Here is a 22844-nt window from a genome sequence, read left to right as displayed (position 1 = left end):
AGTAATGATTACCAATGGTTGAAACCACTAGATGAAAGCCTGCCAGGGAACTTTGTAATAGAGGAATCAGCTGTAACTATAGAACTCATCACTTAAAGTGGGACAACCAGGTGTTCTAAGCCTTCTGATGTGATGCAATAGGGTGCAGCATGAGCTATGAAATAATCTTGCCCAAAAAAACTTAACCAGAAATGCAATAAAGGAACAAGTTAAACAATATTACAAGGAGAATAAAACAATTTCAACACTCCTAGGAAAAGACTAATTGTGTAACCATGTTAACAAGAGAGCCACAAGAACTGGCTTTAAACTCATTCAATTGATCAAAAACAACCTGCCTAGGTAAACAGTTTGTTTGTTTTTGTTTTTTTCCAAACCAACCAATCAGTAACTGCTCTTCATCTGTGAAAATCAGCCAAACAAGAGTGGACTGACTCCCAACAACCACACCTGAGTGCCAAGTGATCAACAACAGTCCCACCCAAGTAACCACTCTTAGAGATGATGTCAACCCACTTATGGCCCTGAAAATCTGCCAATTCTTGAACTCCACCCTTCCCCCAAACCCTATGTTAAGAAGAGTGGTCTATGCTGCTTAGACACTATTAGATCAGCATCACTCTCCCTTACTATAGTAAGCAATAGGATTGGCTTTATGCTTTTTGTTTCATATACTGAGAGGTTGTCTTTTTGACAAGATAAATTCTGAAAGTGGAATTCTATAAAACTGTCTTGGTTTCTTCTACAAGTAAATGGTAGGGAAAAACAAGGTAGAGTGTTCTGGAAAAACAGAAGCTTGAGAAATACAACCAAATGAAATGTTCAGATGTGATTTGGGACTATAAAGACACAGTTCTGGAGAAAATCTGAAAAGTCTGGTTAAGAATTGGTATTAGTGGATACCTTAGCAGTGTCTTGTTAGGTGTGGTTATGTAAGAAAACATCCATATTTTCTAGAGATGCAAACTGCAGTAGGTGAGAAATGGCATGTCTGGAATGCTTAAAATATTTCAGTGAAGAAAGAGATGAAGCAAATGTGACAAAATCTTGATGTCTGTTGAATCTGCATGACTGATATATGTGTTCACTGTATTAATTCTATTTTTGCGAATTACATTAGAAGTTTTTCGTAACTAAACAGAGAAAAGCAGGCAGAGAAGGAATGGTCAAGCAGGAGATCAAAAGAGGAACTGTTAGGGAGGCAGGAGAAGCAGATGCGAGTAGGAAGATCTAAATGGGAAGAAAGTGGCCAACAATGTCAAATACTCCCAGAAACACCTTTCTTAACTGTCTCCTCTAAAATGGCTTCTGCCCCTGCCCCTTCCCTCACACTTCAAGAATAATCTGGTTTATTATGCCTATTGCTCCTATTACTATCTGATATTATTATATTCATTTTTTAAAATATTAATTCCTGGGGCGCCTGGTGGCTCAGTCGTTAAGCGTCTGCCTTCAGCTCAGGTCATGATCCCAGGGTCCTGGGATCGAGCCCCGCATCGGGCTCCCTGCTCGGCAGGAAGCCTGCTTCTCCCTCTCCCGCTCTGCCTGCTTGTGTTCCCTCTCTCACTGTGTCTCTCTCTGTCATATAAATAAATAAAATCTTTAAAAAAAATAAAAAATAAAAAAAAAATATTAATTCCTTGTCTCCCCGACTAGAATGCAAGCTCTGTGAGACCGGAAAAGATCCTGTCCGTCTTGTTCACATTGCATCCTATGTAAATGTAGCAAGAACTCAATCATCTGTTGAATGAATTGTGTGAACAAATGGTGCGGAGAGTCACCTTTCTAACAACCTGCCACTGGTTTAAGCAACCAGATCACTGCTGACCATAATAAGAGGAGTCTCAGGAGAGTGGTGGGAATGAATGATCAACAGGCTGTGGAATAAAAGCAGCCAAGAAATGGTAACAGAAAGCACAGACTATTCTTTAAAGAGGCTTTGTGATGAAAGGATGCATAAAGTTGGGCAGAAAGTTGAAAGGAAGCCAGGTCAAAGAAAGGTTTTTTTTTTTTTTCCCGACACTAGAGTATATTTGTTAGCTGAAAGGAAGGGGCCAGGATCGATGGAGTAATGAAGGTTTAGGGAACATTAATTTATATAGCAAATATTTTTTTACCTTTTTTATTGTGGAGAATAACATAACGTGCAAAACAAACCAACCCTGCACAACCCCAACATCACCAAAGTATAATTCACTGATTTACCACAAAGTCATGTGGCCAAGAAATATAACACTGTAACCCCTCATTCAATGTAACCACTTTTCTTATTTTGCCTTGGCTGTTGCCATCTAAATATGGACCTTAAAAACTGTGCTTTAGTTTGTCTACTTTAAAACTTTATAAATAGAGGGGCGCCTGGGTGGCTCAGTTGGTTAAACGTCTGCCTTCGGCTCAGGTCATGATCCTGGGGCCCTGGGATCGAGCCCCGCATAGAGCCCTCCATCGGGCTCCCAGCTCTGCAGGGAGCCTGCTTCTCCCTCTCCTTGCTCATGCTCTCTCTTGCTCTCTCTTAAGTAAATAACTAAAATCTTTGGAAAGAAAAAACAAAAAAACTATAAATAGAATCATATAGTTACTTATTCTTTTGTATCTGTCTGCTCAGCATTCTTACTTGATTTACCCAAGTACCTGCATATAACTGTGGTTTGTTCATTGTCTTTGCTGTATGGCACACTGTACCCCTGGGCCAAAGGCCTCAGTCTCTTTTTGTATGGCTTTCGAGCTAAGAATGGTTTTTACATTTTTTTAAGGATTTTATTTGAGAGAGAGAGTGAGTACAAGTGACAGAGAAGAACAAAGGGAGAGGGACAAGCAGACTGTGCTGAGGGCGGAGTCTGACATGGGGCTTGATCCCATGACCCTGAGATCATGACCTGAGCTGAAATCAAGAGCTGGAGGTTTAACTGACTGAGCCACCCAGGCGCCCAGGTTTTTACATTTTTAAAGTGTTGGAAACAAACAATAAACAATAAGAATATGTGACAGACACAGTGTGTATTGGCTTGCAAAGCCTAAAATATTTACAGATCGTTTGTCAACCCCTGCTGTATCTCATGTATGAATATATCATAATTTATGAATCCACTCTACTGCTAGTGATCCATTTTCCACTTTTTGGCTATTACAAATAATGCTGCTATGAACATCTTTGTTCTAGTTTCTTGATGTGCAAGTACCTTGATGCATGTAAACTGAGTGCATGCCTATGAATGGGATTACTGGATGAGGGTATACATATATTTGGCTTTAGAAGATAATGTCAAAAACTGCTTTCCAAAGTGGTTATAAGAGTATTTATATTCCTTCCAGCTATAGATAAAACTTGCCACTGCTCCACATCCTGTCAGCACTTTATACTGTCAGTCTTTTTACTGGTAGCCATTCTGGTGGATATGCAGTTGTAGCTCATTGTACTTTCTGATTAGTGAGGGTGAGCAACTATTTATTGGCCATTAAATATCCTCTTTTGTGAAGTCCCTGCATCTCTTACCCATGTTTCTATTGGGCTGTCTTTTTCTTATTGATTGACTGGAGTTCTTGATATATTCTGGATACAAGCCCTTTGCTGGTTATATGTCTCAAATGTTTTCTTCTACTCTCTCAATGGAATCTTTTGATGAGGAGTTAATCAGTTTTAATGTAATAATAATTTATCAGTCTTTTCTTTTATGGCTAGTGCTTTTTGTAGCTGAAGACTATATTTCCACCCAAAGATCATGAAAATAACCTCCTATACTCTTTTTTTTTTTTTTTAATTTATTTGACAGAGAGAGAGAGACAGCCAGAGAGGAAACACAAGCAGGGGGAGTGGGAGAGGGAGAAGCAGGCTTCCCGCAGAGCAGGGAGCCCGATGCGGGGCTCGATCCCAGGACCCCGGGATCATGACCTGAGCCGAAGGCAGCCACCCAGGCGCCCACCTCCTATACTCTTATAGAAGCTTTTTTTTTTTGCCTTTTTACATATATTTTACCTATTTTTGCCTATTTGCATATATATGTAAATATATATATATTTGTATGCTTACTTTGGCAGCACATATACTAAAATATATGTATATCTGTAATATACTTGGAAATGATTTTTGTGTGTGGCATGAGGTAGGGATTGTTTTATCTTTTTACATATGATTTTTCTAGCATTTGTTTAAAAAGGCTGTTACTTCCCTACTGTTCTGCAATTTCCAATGGTCATAAATCAAATGTCTATATATATATAGTTCTGTTACCTGGCTCTCTATTTTATTGCACAAGTATATTTTCTATACTTCTTTCAATGACATTTTGTCTTAATTAAATTTAGAGTAAGACTGGATACTTGGTAAAGCAATTCTTCCTATCTTGATTTCTTTGGGAGCGTTTTAGCTATTCTTGGTCCTTTGTACTATATATTATATTAGAATCAGTTTATCAAGTTTCGTACAAAAAACTTCTTAAAATTTAAATTCCATCTGCATTAAGGCTATAGTTATGCTGTCCAATATGGTAGCCACTAGCAACAAACAGGCACCGAGCACTTGAAATACGGTTAGCCCAAATTGCAAGTGTAAAATGCACCCTGGAAAAAATATAAAATGCACACTGAGTTTCAAGTAAGTATGAAAAAAATGTATCATATCTCATGAATCATTTTCTAATGTTGATTATATGTTGAAATGATAATATCTTGTATATATTGAGTTAAATAAAATATATTACAATTAATATTTTTTTACTTTTTAAATGTTGCTACTAAAAAATTTAAAATTAAGTATGTGGCTCACATCACATTTCTATTGGAAAATGCTCATCTATACAAACCCACATCTTTACAATACTGTGTCTGTCACAATGTGAATATGGTACAACCTTCCAAGTTATTTTGGCCTTTTAAATTTTCTTTAAATAAAATTTCCTAGTTTTCTGCATAGAGTTTTTGTATAACTTTTGCTAGATTTAGCCCTAGTTATTTGAGTTTTTTATACTATTGTAAAGACTATCTTTTTAAAAAATTCCATTTTCTGTTGTTAGTATATAGATATGAAATAGATTTTATTTATTGACCTCTGATCCAACAACTTTGCTAAACTCTTATTAATTCCAAGAATGTATACGAAGATTTGGATTTTCTATGGACACAGTCTTGTTATATAACAATGACAATTTTACTTCTTTCTTTTTAAACCTTAAACCTTACTTCTTTTCCTGGCCTTACTGTACTTGCTAGTATCTCCAGGACAATGTGAATGGAAGTGGAATAATGGATGTCCTTGTCATATTCCAAATCTTAAAGGTGAAGCTTTCAATATTTTAACATTAACATGAGGATTATATGAGTACTCCTTTGGAGATGTAACCCAGAGCCCTGGATGCCTGGGTATTTCTGCTTGGGGCAGGGGCCTTGTCTCTGGCTGTACTTGGTGGCGGGCATGAATAAAGGCCAAAGGCTCCAACATTTGTGTGGCCAGAAAAAAAAATAACATGAGTACTCTAAATCTACGGGGCTTGTTCATATTTGAAACACATTAATATTAAAATCCTAATATCGATGAATAAAATTTCATATTTTAGTTTGAAGCATTTATTTTTAAATCTCATCAAAACATATCCATTAGGGAGTACTTACTTAAGAATCATAGTCATTGTTTCTTTTCGGTCTTTTCCTTGGAAAGGTAGTGTACCAGTGAGCATTTCAAACTACAAAAAAGGCAGTATCATCAGAGGTATATTAGTTAATAAGTACAAAATCTCAAGGCCAGAAAGTAAAAAAGCATCATCTTAATTCAAACCAAATCTTGTAAAATTGCTATATAATAACAAGTGATTTATAGTTCTACCATATTACTGAACTCAAAAAAACATCCCAATCCTTACCATTAACACACCAAAAGACCACCAATCTGCACTCTGAGTATGACCTCGACGATTAACTACTTCGGGAGCCATGTATTCCACAGTTCCACAGAAAGAATATGCCTTCTTTTCATGGTCAATAGACTCTTTACTTAGGCCAAAATCTGCCAAAATAAATATAAAATTCATAAATATCCTACAATAATTTCCACATTTAAAGTTTAAGCTTTGAGTTCTAATATTTACATTATTAAAAAATTCTAATCCTAGTTTTCAAGGCAATGTGTTACTCAATATTTGTACCACAATCAACCTCAAAAGAAATTATATAGAGTAGAAGAGAATATTTTAAATTTTCTTTTCTTTTTTTTTTTTTTTTAAGATTTTATTTATTTATTTGAGAGAGGATGAGAGGAGAGAGAGAGAGCACATGAGAGGGGGGAGGATCAGAGGGAGAAGCAGACTCCCTGCTGAGCAGGGAGCCCGATGCGGGACTCGATCCCGGGACTCCAGGATCATGACCTGAGCCGAAGGCAGTCGCTTAACCAACTGAGCCACCCAGGCGCCCAGAAGAGAATATTTTAATAAAATGAGGATTTTTACCTGTTAACTTGATGTGACCTTCTTCATCAAGAAGTATGCTGAAAGAAAACAAAGTCAGAAAATCTTTTCAAACCACTAGATATTTATAGAACCTGGAACTGAAACTATGGTGTTAAGCACCAGATCACCACATTTGTTCTAAAATATTGTTTTAGACTGTGAATAGGGGAAAGGTAAAAAAGGAGAAAAATGTTTTGGACACATATACATAACAAAACCCAAAGGCAAAGCCTTATAAGTGTGTATTAAGGGCACCTGAAAACTATTAGGAAAAGAACCAAAACCTATACTCTAATTTCTAGTTGCTCTTTCCAATGCCTTTCTGCAGAGTTGGCCTAACTAAAATCCCTAGCGCTTGCACAATAGACAGAGGGTCCACATATTTAAGTCAATTGCATAAAAGTTGTCATTTTCTTGGTCATTTTTTTGGCATCTGACTCAATCATTCTTTCCTAGTTTCTCCATCCAATCCTCTTTTTCTTTTTTTTTTAGAGCAGGGGACAGGGAGAGGGAAAGGGAGAGAGAATCTTAAGTACGCTCGATGGTGGACGTGGGGCTTGATCTCACAACCCTGAGATCATGACCTGAGCTGAAATCAGTAGTCGGACACTTAACCAACTGAGCCACCCAGGCACCCGCTATCCAATCCTCTTCTTTTTTTTTTAAGATTTTATTTTATTTATTTATTTGAGAGAGAGACAGAGAGAGTGAGAGAGAGAGCACAAGAGAGGGTGGGGTCAGAGGGAGAAGCAGACTCCCTGCCGAGCAGGGAGCCCAATGCGGGACTCAATCCTGGGACTCCAGGATCATGACCCAAGCCAAAGGCAGTCGCTTAACCAACTGAGCCACCCAGGCGCCCTCCAATCCTCTTCTTAACACAACTTCCTTATACTCCTTGTTTTTCACTGACCCATCCCTTCACTGTATACATTCTCCAGTGTTTTCTCTCTTTCTCAGTAAACTCTGAGCTTCTAGGTTTGACCTTATTCATCTTGTAGCTTAGTGCCTGGCAGAGTAGAGACAAATAAGAAACATATGTTGAATGCATGGGGCCAGTCTACAAAAAGCCAATAAGGCATTCCAAATAGTTTGGGCTTCTCAAGGACACTGAAGATCATAAAAAGTTTATATGCATGAAAGGTAGAGATCATCAGATCTGCATTTTCATAGAACAATTTAGAGGGGAAAGTAAAGGGTATTTAGTGAGCTCTTAGATATGGATCATGATAAAGAACAAATGGAGAAGATACTCAGGTTTCTGGCTTTAGGAGATACTTGAGTGGAGAATAATGTCATTAATTAACAAGTTATAGGAAGGGATAAGTACTAGGCTATAGGCCAATAATTCTATTTCTGGATAGGTATTTTAGTATACTGACTTGAAAGGCCAAGTAATAAACTGTTTCACTTATATTCAAAGCCATTCCATAACATAGGCATTTCCTTACTTTTAATTCTAACTAAAAAAAAATGTGAAAGCCAAATTTTGCTATAATAAAATTTTACTATGTCAGAAATACTACCAACCTTTCTACATCAATTCAAATAGGATTACAATAAAGTTTACCACTGAGGATAATTCAGTAGGGACTTATTTTTCATGTCTTCTTCGTAAGGGACTTATGAAAAAAATACAAATCTTAATTATGCTTGATTACAAAGCAGACCAACCATTTACGGAATATAAAGGGAATTATTAGGTATGGTGGAAATCATCCTCCCTTCTGTCTAATAAATACATGAAAGACAATTCTAAAACTTCAAATTACTCTTCATAATTTTGAGAAAAAAAGAGAACATAGCTAAAAGAACATTACTTATGCCTTCTATAGCAAATGGATTTTTTTTAAGATAATCATGCCCATCCTTTATCTTTGAAAGAAAAAGCCAACTGTATTACTTTCAATAGGCAAAGTTCCCTTTCAACTACTACTAATAATTTTCAGCCATATTTATTATAACAGAGTTCTGGTTTAAAAGAATGTGGAAAACCCCTTATAGTGCATAAAACAACTGGTCTAAAAATTGAGATTTCTTCCAAGTTCTATATGATGGTATATACTTGAATTATTTAAGAACTAAATGTTATTTCAATTAATAGCGTCATCTAGGCATCTTTGTGAAAAATCTCACTTCTTACTTACATTTGATCTTATTCGACTTTAAGAAGGGCCCATGCTGTATACATAATTTTATGACCAATGCTAATCCAATGGTTTACAATAAATACATTCAACTAAATGACATAAAACACTAACACATATTTTTATTATGAATGTTTAAGCTTATGTTTATAGTAATTTTTTTCTTCTAAGGACTATATGCTTGAATATTTATTCTCACCAGGAATTATATTTTGTGTCTTGACAGTTAGAAATCAGGAAAATGATGAGAAAAACTTAATAATTATCTGAGGAATAACAACGGAGCCATATGAAACTTATCCAAAACCAAAATGTATGAAAAACAAAAGTAAAATGTGAAAGTATAATTTCTAAATGATCATGTAATAGGATTCCAAAGGATCATTTCCTGTTTCCTTTTGTAATATATAATTTAAATTTTGCATGTAACATTTTATTTTTTTATTATTTTTTAAAGATTTTATTTATTTATTTGACAGAGAGAGAGTGTGCGAGCACAAGCAAGGGGAACGCGGGCAGAGGGGGAGGGAGAGGGAGAAGAAGGCTCCCCCCTGAGCAGGGAGAGCCCTATGCAGGGCTTGATCCCAGGACCCTGGGAACATGACCTGAGCCAAAGGCTGACACTTAACCGACTGAGCCACCCAGGCGCCCCATATGTAACATTTTAATGTAAGTAATATCCAAATTCTTTTTTTAAAAGATTTATTTATTTATTTGAGAGAGACAGAGCGCGCGTGTGAGCGTGAATGGGGGGAGGGGCAGAGGAGAAGGAGAGAGAAAATCTTAAGCAGGCTCCATGCCCAGCACAGAGCCTGATAAAGGGCTCCATGTCACAACCCTGAGATCATGACCTGAGCCGAAATCAAGAGTTGAACACTTAACCAACTGAGCCGCCCAGGTGCCTCAAATATTAGCTTCTTGATACTTGCTACTACAAAAACAACGGGAAATTTGCTCAACTCACACTAAAAATTTGAGATGATGTGGAGAAGAAAATTTTCAGGGGCTCAGGTCATGACCTCAGGGTTGTGACACTGAGCCCCACATCAGGCTCCATACTGGATGTGGAGCCTGCTTAAGATTCTCTCTCTCCCTCTGCCCCCCCGCTCATGCATGCTCTCTCTCCCCCTCTCTAAAAAAAAAAAAAAAATTCAATAAATGGTATTTGAAGGAAAGCATTAGCTCTATGCTATCCTTCATACCAAAAAATTTCCAGATGGAGTTAAAAGTAAAAAAAGAAACCATAAAATAAGAAGAAAAGTATCTGATTATGGGATTGGAAAAGTTTTTTAAGAATAAAAGTCATGGAAGAGATCACAAAAGATTGGTATATCTGAGAAAAAAATACTTGTGTAGGTAAAAATAGAGTAAGTTAAAAATTTTTTAAAAGATTTTTATTTATTTGAGAGAGAGCGAGAATGAGAGAGAGAGAGAGAGAGAGCGCACATGAGAGGGGGAAGGGTCAGAGGGAGAAGCAGACTCCCTGCTGAGCAGGGAGCCCGATGCGGGACTCGATCCTGGGACTCCAGGATCATGACCTGAGCTGAAGGCAGTCGTTTAACTGACTGAGCCACCCAGGCGCCCCAGAATAAGTTAAAATTAAAAGACAAACTAAAAAAGCTATTTGCAATATATGTCAAATGGTTAAATTCTTAATTTCTAAAGGTCTCTTACAAAACAATGGGAAAGAAATATTCCAAGATAAATGAATGAAGGCCATGAACAGAAAAATCACAAAAATACAAATTGCCAATAAACATATGAACATGGATTTCAACCTCATTAAAAATAAAAAAAATGCAAATGAAGACAAGGTAACAATAACAGATATTATGACTGGCAGATTTTTAAAAGTATGAGATTATACAGCGTTAGCAGAAATGTGAAGCACAGGCACTCTAATGTAATTCTTGTGGTAGTTCTATGAAGTAATTTTATTTTTTATTACCTCCTAAATAATTATATAACATTGTATTCAACTTAGTAGCATGATTCCTTACTTTTCTGGTTTTAAGTCTCTATAGATTATTCCCAGGCTATGTAGATGGTCTAAAGCAAGTGCAAGTTCAGCCAAGTAGAATTTGACATCTTCTTCTGTGAACATCACCTAAAATAAAATAATAATTTTTCTGTCTTATTTTCTTTCTGTGTCTGTAGTTTTTATTTAAAATTCCATCCTAGAGTTTAAATATTCAAAAAGTTATAAATATGCTAATCACATGTAGTTTTATCCACAATTTACTAATGAAAGGAACTTGCAAAAATGATCAAATCAGTCAACTAATCACTTTCTAAATGCTAAATGTGCACTGTGGGGGAACTAACTTTACATATTGTTAAGTAACATCTATATTCAGATTGTGCCATTGTTGGCCTACCACAGTAACATCTTAAAAATGAAAAACGATCTTTTAAATGCATACTGAATTTCCACTACTAATTGTTTAAGGATATCTTGATATATTATTGCTTCTGAAAAACTGTAACTAAAAGAAGCAGGACAAAAGACAAAGACAGTTTATCAATTTAAAGTCCTACTTTCAGAATAACTTCAAAAGGTAGGAAAAGAACTCTTTTTGGCTCTAATTCCTTAATGTAAGAGTCTTGTACCACTACAGAAAATATGATAAACATAATATTGAAATATAACAAAGCTTTAGTTAAAATAGGATGCGTATAGATAGATTAAAAATAGAGATTAATTACATACCTCTTTGGATAAGCGTGTAAACAAATCTCCTCCCCTGAGAAAATCCAAAATAAGATACAACTTCCCTTCAGTTTGAAAAGCTGAATGAAGAAATGAAAATTTCTGTTTAACCACCAGAGTTTATTTTTTTGGCTAACATTAGGTCAACTCATTCACAAATGAATATTATTTTTAAGCAAATTAATGATTATATCATAGATCTAAACTGATTTTTACTGAGAAGATAACCACTGATTGCTCCTAGTTTCCATGCGGAAATGTTAAAGGCAGTGTTTCTCATCATGGAACCACTAGAACATTTGTTGCATTTTCTTCAGGCAATAGTCTCCCAGGAATATAGTAGTTTTAAAACATGTGATCAATAAGAAAAATTCCCAACATGGTTACTTAACCAGGAAACAAAATACAAGAACCATGTCACTTAAGTGCAGGAAAAATGTGGGTTGGCTAGCTTTAATTACACATATTAAGGGTATTTTACCCACTGAGAAAACTTAACCCACTGAGAAAAAGTACATACACCTTTGGGGAAAAGAAAGGTGATAAAAGCTTCAGGATGTTGACATTAGGGTTCTGTCTTGTTTTTAGGAAAAGTTGGGCTAACACATATGGACTATAAAATGCTGGTACACTGTTATTAATTATTATAATAAAAACAATTATTATGATTTATTATGAATTATTATGAAAACAATGATTATTATTACCTATTCCTATGGCTACTACTCAGAAACATAAGTATAAATGCAATAAAGGCTTCTAAAGTTTAAGAAGTAATGGCTTAATTTCCATGACTTTATCTGTTAAACACATATAAATATACACAAGTAAATATTTATATACATTAATATATCTGAATGCACTCAGGGAGTGGGGGATCAAGTGGAGGGATGAGGCTGCAACTGGTTCATAACTTACCATAATGCAACTTGACAATAAAAGGATGATTAACTTCTACCAAGATATCACGCTCCATTTTTGTCCGAACACGATCTCGAACTACAAAATATTGTACATATGGCTGTACTACAATAGCTTTCAGAGACAGTCTTTAAAACAAAATCTCTTTGGCGCCTATTTTAAATAAAATTATGCTAAAATGTGAATTCATATTTTTATACATACCAATAAAATTATTTATATGTACAAATAAAACTATTACTCTTGAATTTTCAAAATTAATATTTTTTTACTAAATTATACAAATTTTGTTTATATTTATAAAATCTGTGCTTTAGGTTAAAAAAACAGAGAACATATCAGATGTTGAATCAGATGTTGGCTTTAACATTAAATTTACAAGTATTTTATTTTATTTTTTTTTAAGATTTTTTAGTTATTTATTTGAGAGAGAGAGAGACACAGCAAGAGAGGGAACACAAGCAGGGGGAGTGGGAGAGGGAGAAGCAGGCTTCCCGGGGAGCAGGGAGCCCGATGTGGGGCTCGATCCCAGGACCCTGGGATCATGACCTGAGCTGAAGGCAGACGCTTAACGACTGAGCCACCCAGGCGCCCCAAATTTATAAGTATTTTAATCAAAGTTATGAAAAATGACCAAAAAAGAGGAACTCTTTAAAAATGAGGCATCCCAATGAAATATTAAAATACACACAAAAGAAAATGGAATAGGTTTCACTACCCCTACCAACCCTATCAACTCATTTCAACAAGCATTCATTAAGCATCTGTAAAGCGTGACAGACATGGTGAAGGATGGCTGTACCCAAAAAGGTCTATTTTGGGGGAAGGAGGAAAGGGAGAGGAAGAAGAAATAATGTGGTGCAGCTGAAAGAGCAAAGGCTTTATAGAGTTAAAAAAATCGGATTCAGATCTGTGTAATCTGGGGCGCCTGGGTGGCTCAGTTGTTAGGCATCTGCCTTTGGCTCGGGTCATGATCCCAGCGTCCTGGGATCAAGCCCCAGATTGGGCTCCCTGCTCAGTGGGAAGCCTGCTTCTCCCTCTTCCACTCCCCCTGCTTGTGTTCCCTCTCTCGCTGTCTCTCTCTCTGTCAAATAAAATAAAATCTTAAAAAAAAAGATCTGTGTAATCTTAAGCAAGTTACCTACTTAAACTCTTTGAGCCTCCGTTACCCCTCATCTATAAAATAGAGATAACACCACTGTACCTTTGTGGGCTGTGTGACCATTTGAGATAAGGTCTGTACATCCCAGAGCCTGGTATATAGGAGATATTCAATTAAATGTTAGCTATAGCACTATGAATATGATAAAAGGATAAAATGACTTATAACTAGCAGTAAGAAATACAGAAATTCAGAGAAGGCAAAGATGAGTTTTACTTGCATGGGAAAGCAAGAAGGAAGAGGTGGAGTTAGGAATTTTTGGAGTGGAATTTAGATGGATGTGAAGGATCAGGCCTAAAGAAGAAAAGTCCAGGTATGGAATACCAGCGCAAGCAAGGACATGGAGGCATGCATGAGGAAGAGAAAGGAACCAAATTGGTATGGAAATTGGGGAGGTGAAACTGGGAAGACCCAGATTCTTGACAATTGGTAATGGCAGATAAATTTGTTTGATCCTGTAGGTAAAGCTCTCTTTTACCAACCAATGATTTCCTGAGCAAATTCTATGTACCAGGTACTGTGAGATACAAATACAAACAAAATAATCTTCAAGGAGCTCATAATCTGGTGGGAATGACAGACAACTAACTAAATAGAATACATTCTGATAAGTATTCTGTGTTGGTAGCTCAATGGATTTAAGTGGTGAAAATAATCATTCATTAAAATTTTATTATTTTTTCTGTTGCATAATAAGGATAAATCATAAATGACTTGCAATCTTCAGGCCAGAGTGACTGAATGGTTATGTCAAAGATTAAGCAGAAAGAACAGGGAAGAGAGTCTTCTGTGGGGGGAGGGTAGGGACAGAGAGAAAGATGAACTGGTATTCTTTTCAATATAAAGTGACCAGATACTCTCATGTGCTCTCTCTCTCTCTCTCTCTCTCTCATTCTCTCTCTCAAATAAATAAATAAAATCTTAAAGTGACCAGATATTTAAAACACAGAAATAAGACCCCTGGAAAAAAGAAACAATATAAAAAAAATCCAATGTTTCCCATTCTACCAGTTTTCCACTTCCAATTAAGAGATTTCGGTGCCAGTGACTGAAAATGGGCAAACCAGATATAGAAATCATTTTGCTCTTGATATCTATAAAGCTCTGTCTTTTAAATGACTTGTCCAGCAAGTATATCAATTTCATTATCTTATCCTATCACAATAACTCTGGTGTGTTCTATCCAACAGGCCCCTTCTATTATTTCTATGAATGAGGTTCATCACCTAGGTCTGCTGATAATTCTGTTCCAGTCTAGCCCACATCTGTGCTTTTTCTACTGCTACCCATATGAACTTGGATTCAGTTTCTATTACCTTAAAGCTGGATTCCAAATTTCTATCTCTTTCAATAATTATACAAAGATTACAAAGCTTATCATTTAGAACTTAACTCTCTGCTCAGTGAGCAGCAAAAATACCCATCAATGTATTTACTGTATATCCCTCATCTATTATTCTACCACAATAAAAAGAACAATTATTTGGGAGTCAAGAACTACAGGTTTCAGTGGCCTTGCTAGTAACTAGATGAATTACCTGGTCAAATTCTTAACACTGCTCAGGGACTTCCAGCTTTCTTCTCTATAAAATGAGAGGCTAGAACAAGATGATTTTTTTTCTATTATGATTATCCTGTGAGGTGGTTTCCTTACATGTAACACTGATGAGAACTTGTTTAGTTGAAAATGAGCAGCGAGATTTACTTACTCAAGAATTCCTTCATTTGTCTGAGGCAGGACTGTGTAATAATTCTAATCTGGTTTCTTTTACTCATGTAAAGTCCTACATCATGCTACAATCAGGAATTTTGATTAGGATATACTGGTTTAGAAGAAGGCATGTTTTATATTGGTTAAACTCTAAACCCTAAAATAGAATTTGTTAATAATGACTCATGCTGGCAAAGCAACTACATTCCTCTGAAATAATTTTTCTCATATAGTAGTTATTAGATTTTAAATCCTCCTTGACTTGAACCTAAGAGTGAACAAGAAGAAATGCTGTTTATGTTTCTAGGGTTATGTATTTTTTTTTTTTAAAGATTTTATTTATTTATTTGACAGAGACACAGTGAGAGAGGAAACACAAGCAGGGGGAGTGGGAGAGGGAGAAGCAGGTTTCCCGCTGAGCAGGGAGCCCAATGCGGGGCTCGATCCCAGGACCCTGGGATCATGACCTGAGCCGAAGGCAGACGCTTAACGACTGAGCCACCCAGGCGCCCCTCTAGTGTTATGTATTAAGAAACTTTAAGGCCCACAGACTATTGTATTAGGACAAAAGTCCCTACAAACTCAACTTAACACTACTGACTTCTATTTGACCCCATTTATTGTATTAATAGGAACTCTGAAATAGAAAGAGACTTCTGGTTAAACATAAATGTTTTACTTTCTACTTTCTTCCAAAGCCCCACTGAAATCACTATAATGGAAAAATTATGCATAAAATCACAAGGACAAAGAACAGGAGAGGAAGCAAGAGCAGATGAGTAAGTGGTAACTTACACAGTAGATAAGAGAATGCTAAAAGCTAAGCCTAAGGGAATGAAGTCAATGAGAAATAAGGAAATTCTTGCCATAGAACTCTTTCCAATTGGCTATTTGGTACCTTACTCTTTTTTTTTAAAGATTTATTTATTTATTTGGGAGAGAGAGAGAGAGAGAGGAGAAGGGCAGAGGGAGGGGGGACAATATCAAGCGGACTCCCCACTAAGCATGGAGCCCAAAGCGGGGCTTGATCTCACGACCCTGAGATCATGACCTGAGCCGAAACCAAGAGTTGGGACACTCAACCAACTGAGCCACCCAGGTGCCCTGGTGCCTCACTCTTAAATGTGAAAAAGTTAGCAAAGGATCCCCAGGCATTTGAGGAAAGGCTCTAAAGATGAAAAAGAGTTATCAAAATAAGCAGAAAAAGGGGAATAAAGGGAAATAGAGATAATGTAAAGAAGAGGGGAAAACCTAAAAACCAACCTTGTAATTTAAATACCCCAACAGAGCAAAGACCATACGGCACCTATGAAACAAGAAGCTTTAAAAGGCGTAGGGGGAAAGGAACCAGTATCTTCAACAAATAAACTACAAAGAAAAAAAAACGGAGACAGAGTTCGTGGATTAAAAGACCTAAAGAGAAATCAACGAACTACAAAATAGAGCTCTTCTATAGATCTCGATTCAAACAAATTGCAAAAAGAGAGATGAATTACAACAATAGCACAACTGGAAATTCAAACATTGATTAGACATCTGTATATTAATTTTTTAGGTATAGTGATAGAGTTGTATTATTTCTTTTAAGAATCTATCTTTTAGAGATACATACTAAAATATTTACAGAAGAAACTGTACAATGTCTAGGATATGCTTCATAGTATCAAGAGAGGGGAAAAGAAAGGACACAGATGCAAAAAAAAATTGACCGTGAGTTGAGAAATGGTGAAGCAGCAAGGAGGGTATATAGGGGTTCTCTATATTCTTTTGTTTCTTTCTGTAAATGTTTGACACTTTCCATAATAAAAAGTTTTTAAAAATAGAATAGAGAACAAGGAAAATCTAGGAAATTAAAAATGCTGGTAGAAACAAAAACGTCAATAGAAAGTTTGAAAGATAATTGGTAATATTTCCTAGAAAATAGAAAAAAAAGACAAAACTGGAAAACAGTAAGGAAAAAAATTAAGAAATGATCCAGGAAGTCCAACATATTCAAAGAGCAGGAGTTACAAAATGGGGAAGAAAAGACAAAATACTTTGCCAAAATTGAAGAAATGAGTTTCTAGACTGGAAGAGACCACCCCATACCTGGTATGGTGAATTTTAAAAGTTCACACTAAAGACATACCACTGTACAAATTCGAGAACACCAGGGATAAAGAATAGAGTGGTTCTAGACTTCCAAAGAGGAAAAGCAGCTTACGTACAAAGGAATGGAAGTCAGTATTGCAATAAACCTCATAATTGCAAGACAGGAAACTGGAAGACAATGGAAACAATGCCTTCAAATATCTGAGGGAAAATTATTTCTCACCTAGAATTTTACACTCAGCCAAATTATAAATTGACTGAGGGGTAGAATAAAGGCATTTTAAGACATTCAAAGTCACAAAAATTTTACCATCCATTCACCCTTTCTGAGGTAGCTACTAGGAGATGTGTTCTACCTAGACTGGTGAGTAAACTGAGAAAGAGGTAGACACAGAATTTAGAAAATGAGATCTAATACAGCAAAGATGTGAAGGTAATGTGACTCCAGTATACTATTTGGCTTACTTAGGAACAGTTCTTATAAAGCTGTAATAATGTGGGACACATGGGTGGCTCAGTTGGTTAAGTGTCTGCCTTTGGCTCTGGTCATAATCCCAGGGTCCTGGGATCGAGTCCCGCATTGGGCTCCTTGCTCAGCGGGGAGCCTGCTTCTTCCTCTGCCTGCTGTTCCCCCTGCTTGTGCTCGCGCACTCTGTCTCTCTGGCAAATAAATAAATAAAATCTTTTCAAAAAAAGAAAGCAAGCTGTAATAATGAAAACATTACTGGGCAGACATGAAAGGTGGAATTATGTGTGGGTGGCAGCATGAAAGAACTAAATCCTAATCTGCCATGTTAGGAAGTCAATAAATTACGTCACCAAATGAAAACAATCAAAGAATTGCAAAAAAGAGTATTGAATATGGAGGTAAATGACAGAAATAGCAGTTAAAGAGATGAAAGTCATTGTCTCTGAGGGTTGAGAACTGGAATAGGGAGGAGGGTTGGTAAGGCAATGCTATTTTGTAAGATTCTATATACATATTACTTTGAAAGAAATTAAAATTGAATTTAAGAATGCATTAAAGTTATCTGACAGCTTACAATTCCAGTATGTCAAATACTTTCATTTTCCAGGGTTTCTTTTATAGCTTATATCCATATAATTTTATATACTTGTGGTAGCCAAATTTGTTATAATTGTTCACTTACATATTTTCATTAAGTTCATTTTGGGGATTATATCTGAAATATTTCTTTTATTTTTATTTTTATTTTTTTTTAAAAGATTTTATCCATTCATTTGACAGAGAGATAGACAGAAGAGCACAAGCAGAGGGAGTGGCAGAGGGAGAGGGAGAAGCAGGCTCTGCACTGAGCAGGGAACCCGATGTGGGACTCGATCCCAGGACCCTGAGATCATGACCTGAGCTGAAGGCAGACGCCCAACCATCTGAGCCACCCAGGCGCCCTGAAATATTTCTTTTAAATAATATCCTATTAAATGGTATACTATAATTTTTAAACATTCCTTTATTTTCAATATTTGTGTGATTTCTAAAATCTCAACATTATAAATTAATGTTGCTGCAAGAATTTCCAAGTGCATTAATTCTTTCTTTGAGATTATTTTCTCAGGTTAATTTAGCAGCAATAATGGCTCTCTGTATATATTGCAAAACCACTTTCCAATTTATGTTGCCATTATATGAAATAACATTATTTTACATGTATTTCTTTATCATCAAAATGGTACATTTTTCCAAACATTATTTTATCCCCCTTCATAAAATTCATTCTGAAATCCTTTTAGGTAGAGGTTGTAATGCTACTTTTCAGGACCTCCTAACTCAATTATTCCTTTTACATTTATTAGTTGGAATTCTACTGTGAGGAAGAGCTTTCCCTTGCTCCACATTACTTAATTTATGGATCAATCCATGGATTTTTGTTTTATTCAGTGGTTTATTCTAGCACTATCATTAATTATTGCAATTTTCAAATTGTCCTAGATTTGGCCCGTAGGAGCCCTGTACTCATTCCTTGTATTATTATTTTCTAATATTTGAGGCAAATAATTTCATGATTTCTTATTTATACTATTTTTCATTGTGTGAAAGGCTAAAATTTTTGCAGTGTCAATCTGTTTATAACTTGTAATTTGCTCAATATCTGTTCACAAGTTTCCTAGATGTGTTAAGTTGTAATATTCAGTTAGACTGTTTGGTTAGATTGTTAGATTTTTTTTTTATGGCATAGGGTTTAAGAGAAGACTAATTTTTTTTCCAGGTTGCTCAGGAGTATTTCAAACAGAATTTGTGAAACCATTATTTCTCATTGTTCTGTATACCTGGTTTGCCATATAGCACAGCACATATTCTCTTTGATGTGTATGCTCTTCAAATGAAATTTTAAATATTTAAAGGAAAATTCAATTGGAATCTTGATGATATAGAGCTAATTGGATGGCTAGATGAATACTGAGATTCTTAACAACAGTTAGCCTTCTCTAAAAGGAAATGGGCATTTATTTCCTTTCCTGATATCTTTTAGGTTTTTCAGTTTCATAGTTTCCTTTACGTATATTATGCACAACACAGATCCTGTTAAATATATGAAACCTACTCTTGTTGTTTTTGTGAATGACCTCTTTTGTGTAAGTTCCACCAATGTAGTTTTATAACTTGGGAGTAGGCATAAAGTTATACGAGTAGTGATATAAAGTAGGGCACTGAGGATATAATTTAACTCCCTGGTCCTAGCAAGAATCAAGTAAGTAGTGTGCCAGTTGTAGAGACTAGATAGGAAAGAAAATACATTCAGGAAGGGAACAAGAGAAAGGAAGCAAAGGAAGGTGTTTATAGAGAATGGTGGAATTTCTTGGAATAAGGATATCCAGGGTAGGTGACTAACTGGAAAGAATAACATCAGAAATAATAAATGATCATCACAAATATTCCTTCCTGAATATTTTATTATTTTTTATTTTTTTTTAAGATTTTGTTTATTTATTTGACAGAGAGAACACAAGCAGGGGGAGTGGAAGAGGGAGAAGCAGGCTTCCCACCGAGCAGGGAGCCCAATGCGGGCTCGATCCCAGGACCCTGGGATCATGACCTGAGCCGAAGGCAGACGCTTAACAACTGAGCCATCCAGACACGCCCCCCCTTCCTGAACATTTTTAAAAGCTTTAAAATTACATGTAAATTGAAGAGGAAAAAAATGATGCTGGGAATCAATACATTAACAACTACAGCTTATGTGGTAAAATAACCAAAACTACTAAATAAAAGATTTAAGTATTTTTAAAACTATGTATAATTTCTTCTAGATGACTACTTACCTAAAAGAATCAAATCCTATATAAGATTGTTCAAAATCAGAGGCTTAGAATAAAAACTTACTTGGAGACCAGAAGTCAAGATGATAAAGTCCTTAAGATAAAAGCTATTTTGCATTGGGTAAATCAGTAGGTTTTCAAAACATTAAAATAATCACACTGATTTGAAGATGAATCAAACCCAGTTTGAATTTTCTAAACCTCTACTTGCATAAGCCCAAGATGAATTTATAATACTTCTTTTGTAACATGGCAACTCCTATTCTCACTAGTCATATGATTCCTAGCCCAGTAGGAAAAATTCACTAAAAGAAAGTCTAAATTTAAAGACAGTAACAGGAACAGATTCAGAATGTAAGTAACTGGCCTAGGAGTCACTGGAGATCTGTTGAGACCTTCCAGTTTGCTTAGACTATGCAAACAGTATAAACAGTTGCAGCACTCACCTTTCAATGTGGCCTTCTTCAATACTTTCATGGCATAAAGCTGTCTAGCATCAGAGCCTGAGATTTTTTTGACTAAGAAAACCTGTATTTAAATGAGAGAAAATAAGTTCTACAAAGTATCACAAACTATGCCATTGTTAAAAATAAGACCCTTTCTATAATACAGTGTATTATTACAGAGACTCTGATACACTGTAGATGCTTATTTTTCTTATGTATCAATTATAATTACAATGAGTTGTAAACAGTGGTAGTAACTTGGGGTGTCAACATAAGTGAATACGTTGTTTTTTTTCTTTTTGTTGTCTGCCAATGCCCAGAGCATGTAATATATAAGTCACAAAAATCTTTAAACTGTGTAATTAAAGTCTAACATGTTTAAAGTATAACACAAGTGGTCATTGCTCTGCTTTTAACAAAATAAAAATTCTTCCGATTTGATAAAAATTGTCACAGAGGAGTTCCCCTTGACCACCATTTTCCGTTGATACAATTATTCACTGATAATTGGTCTTGTCTATGTATGAAAACTGTACATAAATTTCTCATCGCTGGGAAGAACAATTAAAACACACTGAAGAAGCCTATTCACAAATATTTAATGTGACTTAAGACAGAACCATACCTTTCAACCTTTTAAAAATCAAATTATCACATATACCTAAATATGAAGAACACAGTTCCTAGGTATGTTACTGAGCCTCTTGATTTTCCAAATTATTTTTATCTGCTTTCAAAATATAGTGTGAAATTTATGCAAAAAGAATAAAGTCTGCTCTAAATAATTCACAGTCATGCTATAACATGGCTAATACAAAACTATAAATCTTTTCTGTTCATTTTGACCATTAAGTTTGTGATCTTTTTTTAAAGTTTTTATTTAAATTCCAGTTAGTTAACATACAGTGCAATATTAGTTTCAGGTGTACAATATAGTGATTCATGATCTTTTTCATTCAATCTTTAAACATATTTGCTAAATGGACCTGAATTTCAACTTTTTTCTTCTATTCTTTCCTAGCAGTTGCTATTGAGTTGCCACAGATGGGAAGAGAAGCAATTATAATTGAGAATTAACTTTCAGGTCAGCTCTCAATGATCTGCACTAGCATGCCAGGCTATTAGCAAAAATAAAAAAATGCTACATTCAACTGATTCTAGGGCGAGGCAGAGTTCCTCACTTTGAGAAGCTGTGCCAAAGGTGATTGGCAATGACCTCAAAAGTTTAGTGAAGAGCACCACAACTTGCACAGAAACCCTGATGCATTGTGTGTTCCTCTCCCCAAATCACTCCCTCTTGTCCCTTCCATGATGCCCCACCCTTTAGTTCTTTTTAGCCAGTTAGTAGTGAGCCCAACTAGGGAGAAAAAAGCATTCTTAATCAGGTTCCTAAGATGGAATGATGTTCAAATGTTAAAGATAATCAGAGATTATTAATATTTTTGAACAGAAAAAAATTCTAATTAGGTGGAGATAATTAGGATTTATCTGGTATTTATCTTAAGATTCCCTAATCAAGCTTCTTTGTGCCATTCCACAAGAAAAATTCTCCTTGTGGATTCCAAACTTTTTTCACCCTTCTTTGAAAGTACCTTAACACTTGTCAGCACTTCTTAGTTTACAAAGGACCTCCACAAGCATTTGTAATACGTCATCATGATAATTTTGGGAGGCAGGCAGACTAAGGAATGCCTATTTATAGCTGCCCAAGCTAGGGCCTTAGAGAGGTTAAATAATTTGACTAGTGTCACGGTAGAGGTATTGGAACAAGAACCAGGCCAGCCACCCAATTCTGTGCTCTTGCTCAGGCGCTCTTAATCTGTTCCCTCTGGCAGGTCACCAGTTAAGTGTAGCAGGAGCAGCAGTGGTCCCAGATGCCATCGGATCTTCCCCAGCCAGAGCATTCATGACCTTTCGAACTCCCCCATGAAGCTATTCTAAGCTCT

At 35.9% G+C, this 22844-nt stretch overlaps 1 protein-coding gene across 15 annotated transcripts in view; it reads right to left on the bottom strand.

Moving 5' to 3' along the window:
* RPS6KA3 (ribosomal protein S6 kinase A3) overlaps positions 1–22844 on the bottom strand; it is a 110733-nt gene that overhangs the window by 27146 nt on the left and 60743 nt on the right. For 14 of the 15 annotated variants that reach the window (XM_078064475.1, XM_078064476.1, XM_078064481.1 and 11 more), the window contains 7 exons: positions 20899–20980; positions 12207–12287; positions 11289–11368; positions 10579–10685; positions 6435–6472; positions 5853–5995; positions 5605–5675 (listed from right to left, as the gene is read on the bottom strand). In XM_078064475.1, coding sequence (XP_077920601.1) covers positions 5605–5675; positions 5853–5995; positions 6435–6472; positions 10579–10685; positions 11289–11368; positions 12207–12287; positions 20899–20980 — 602 coding nt within the window. The remainder of the gene's footprint in view (positions 1–5604; positions 5676–5852; positions 5996–6434; positions 6473–10578; positions 10686–11288; positions 11369–12206; positions 12288–20898; positions 20981–22844) is intronic. The other variant, XM_078064477.1, reaches the window with a different exon arrangement.

This window comes from Halichoerus grypus, chromosome X, assembly GCF_964656455.1.
Source record: "Halichoerus grypus chromosome X, mHalGry1.hap1.1, whole genome shotgun sequence".
Classification (NCBI taxonomy): Eukaryota; Metazoa; Chordata; class Mammalia; order Carnivora; family Phocidae; genus Halichoerus; species Halichoerus grypus.
Note: the sequence above shows the minus strand (reverse complement) of the source record. Positions and strands in the feature narration are given on the sequence as shown.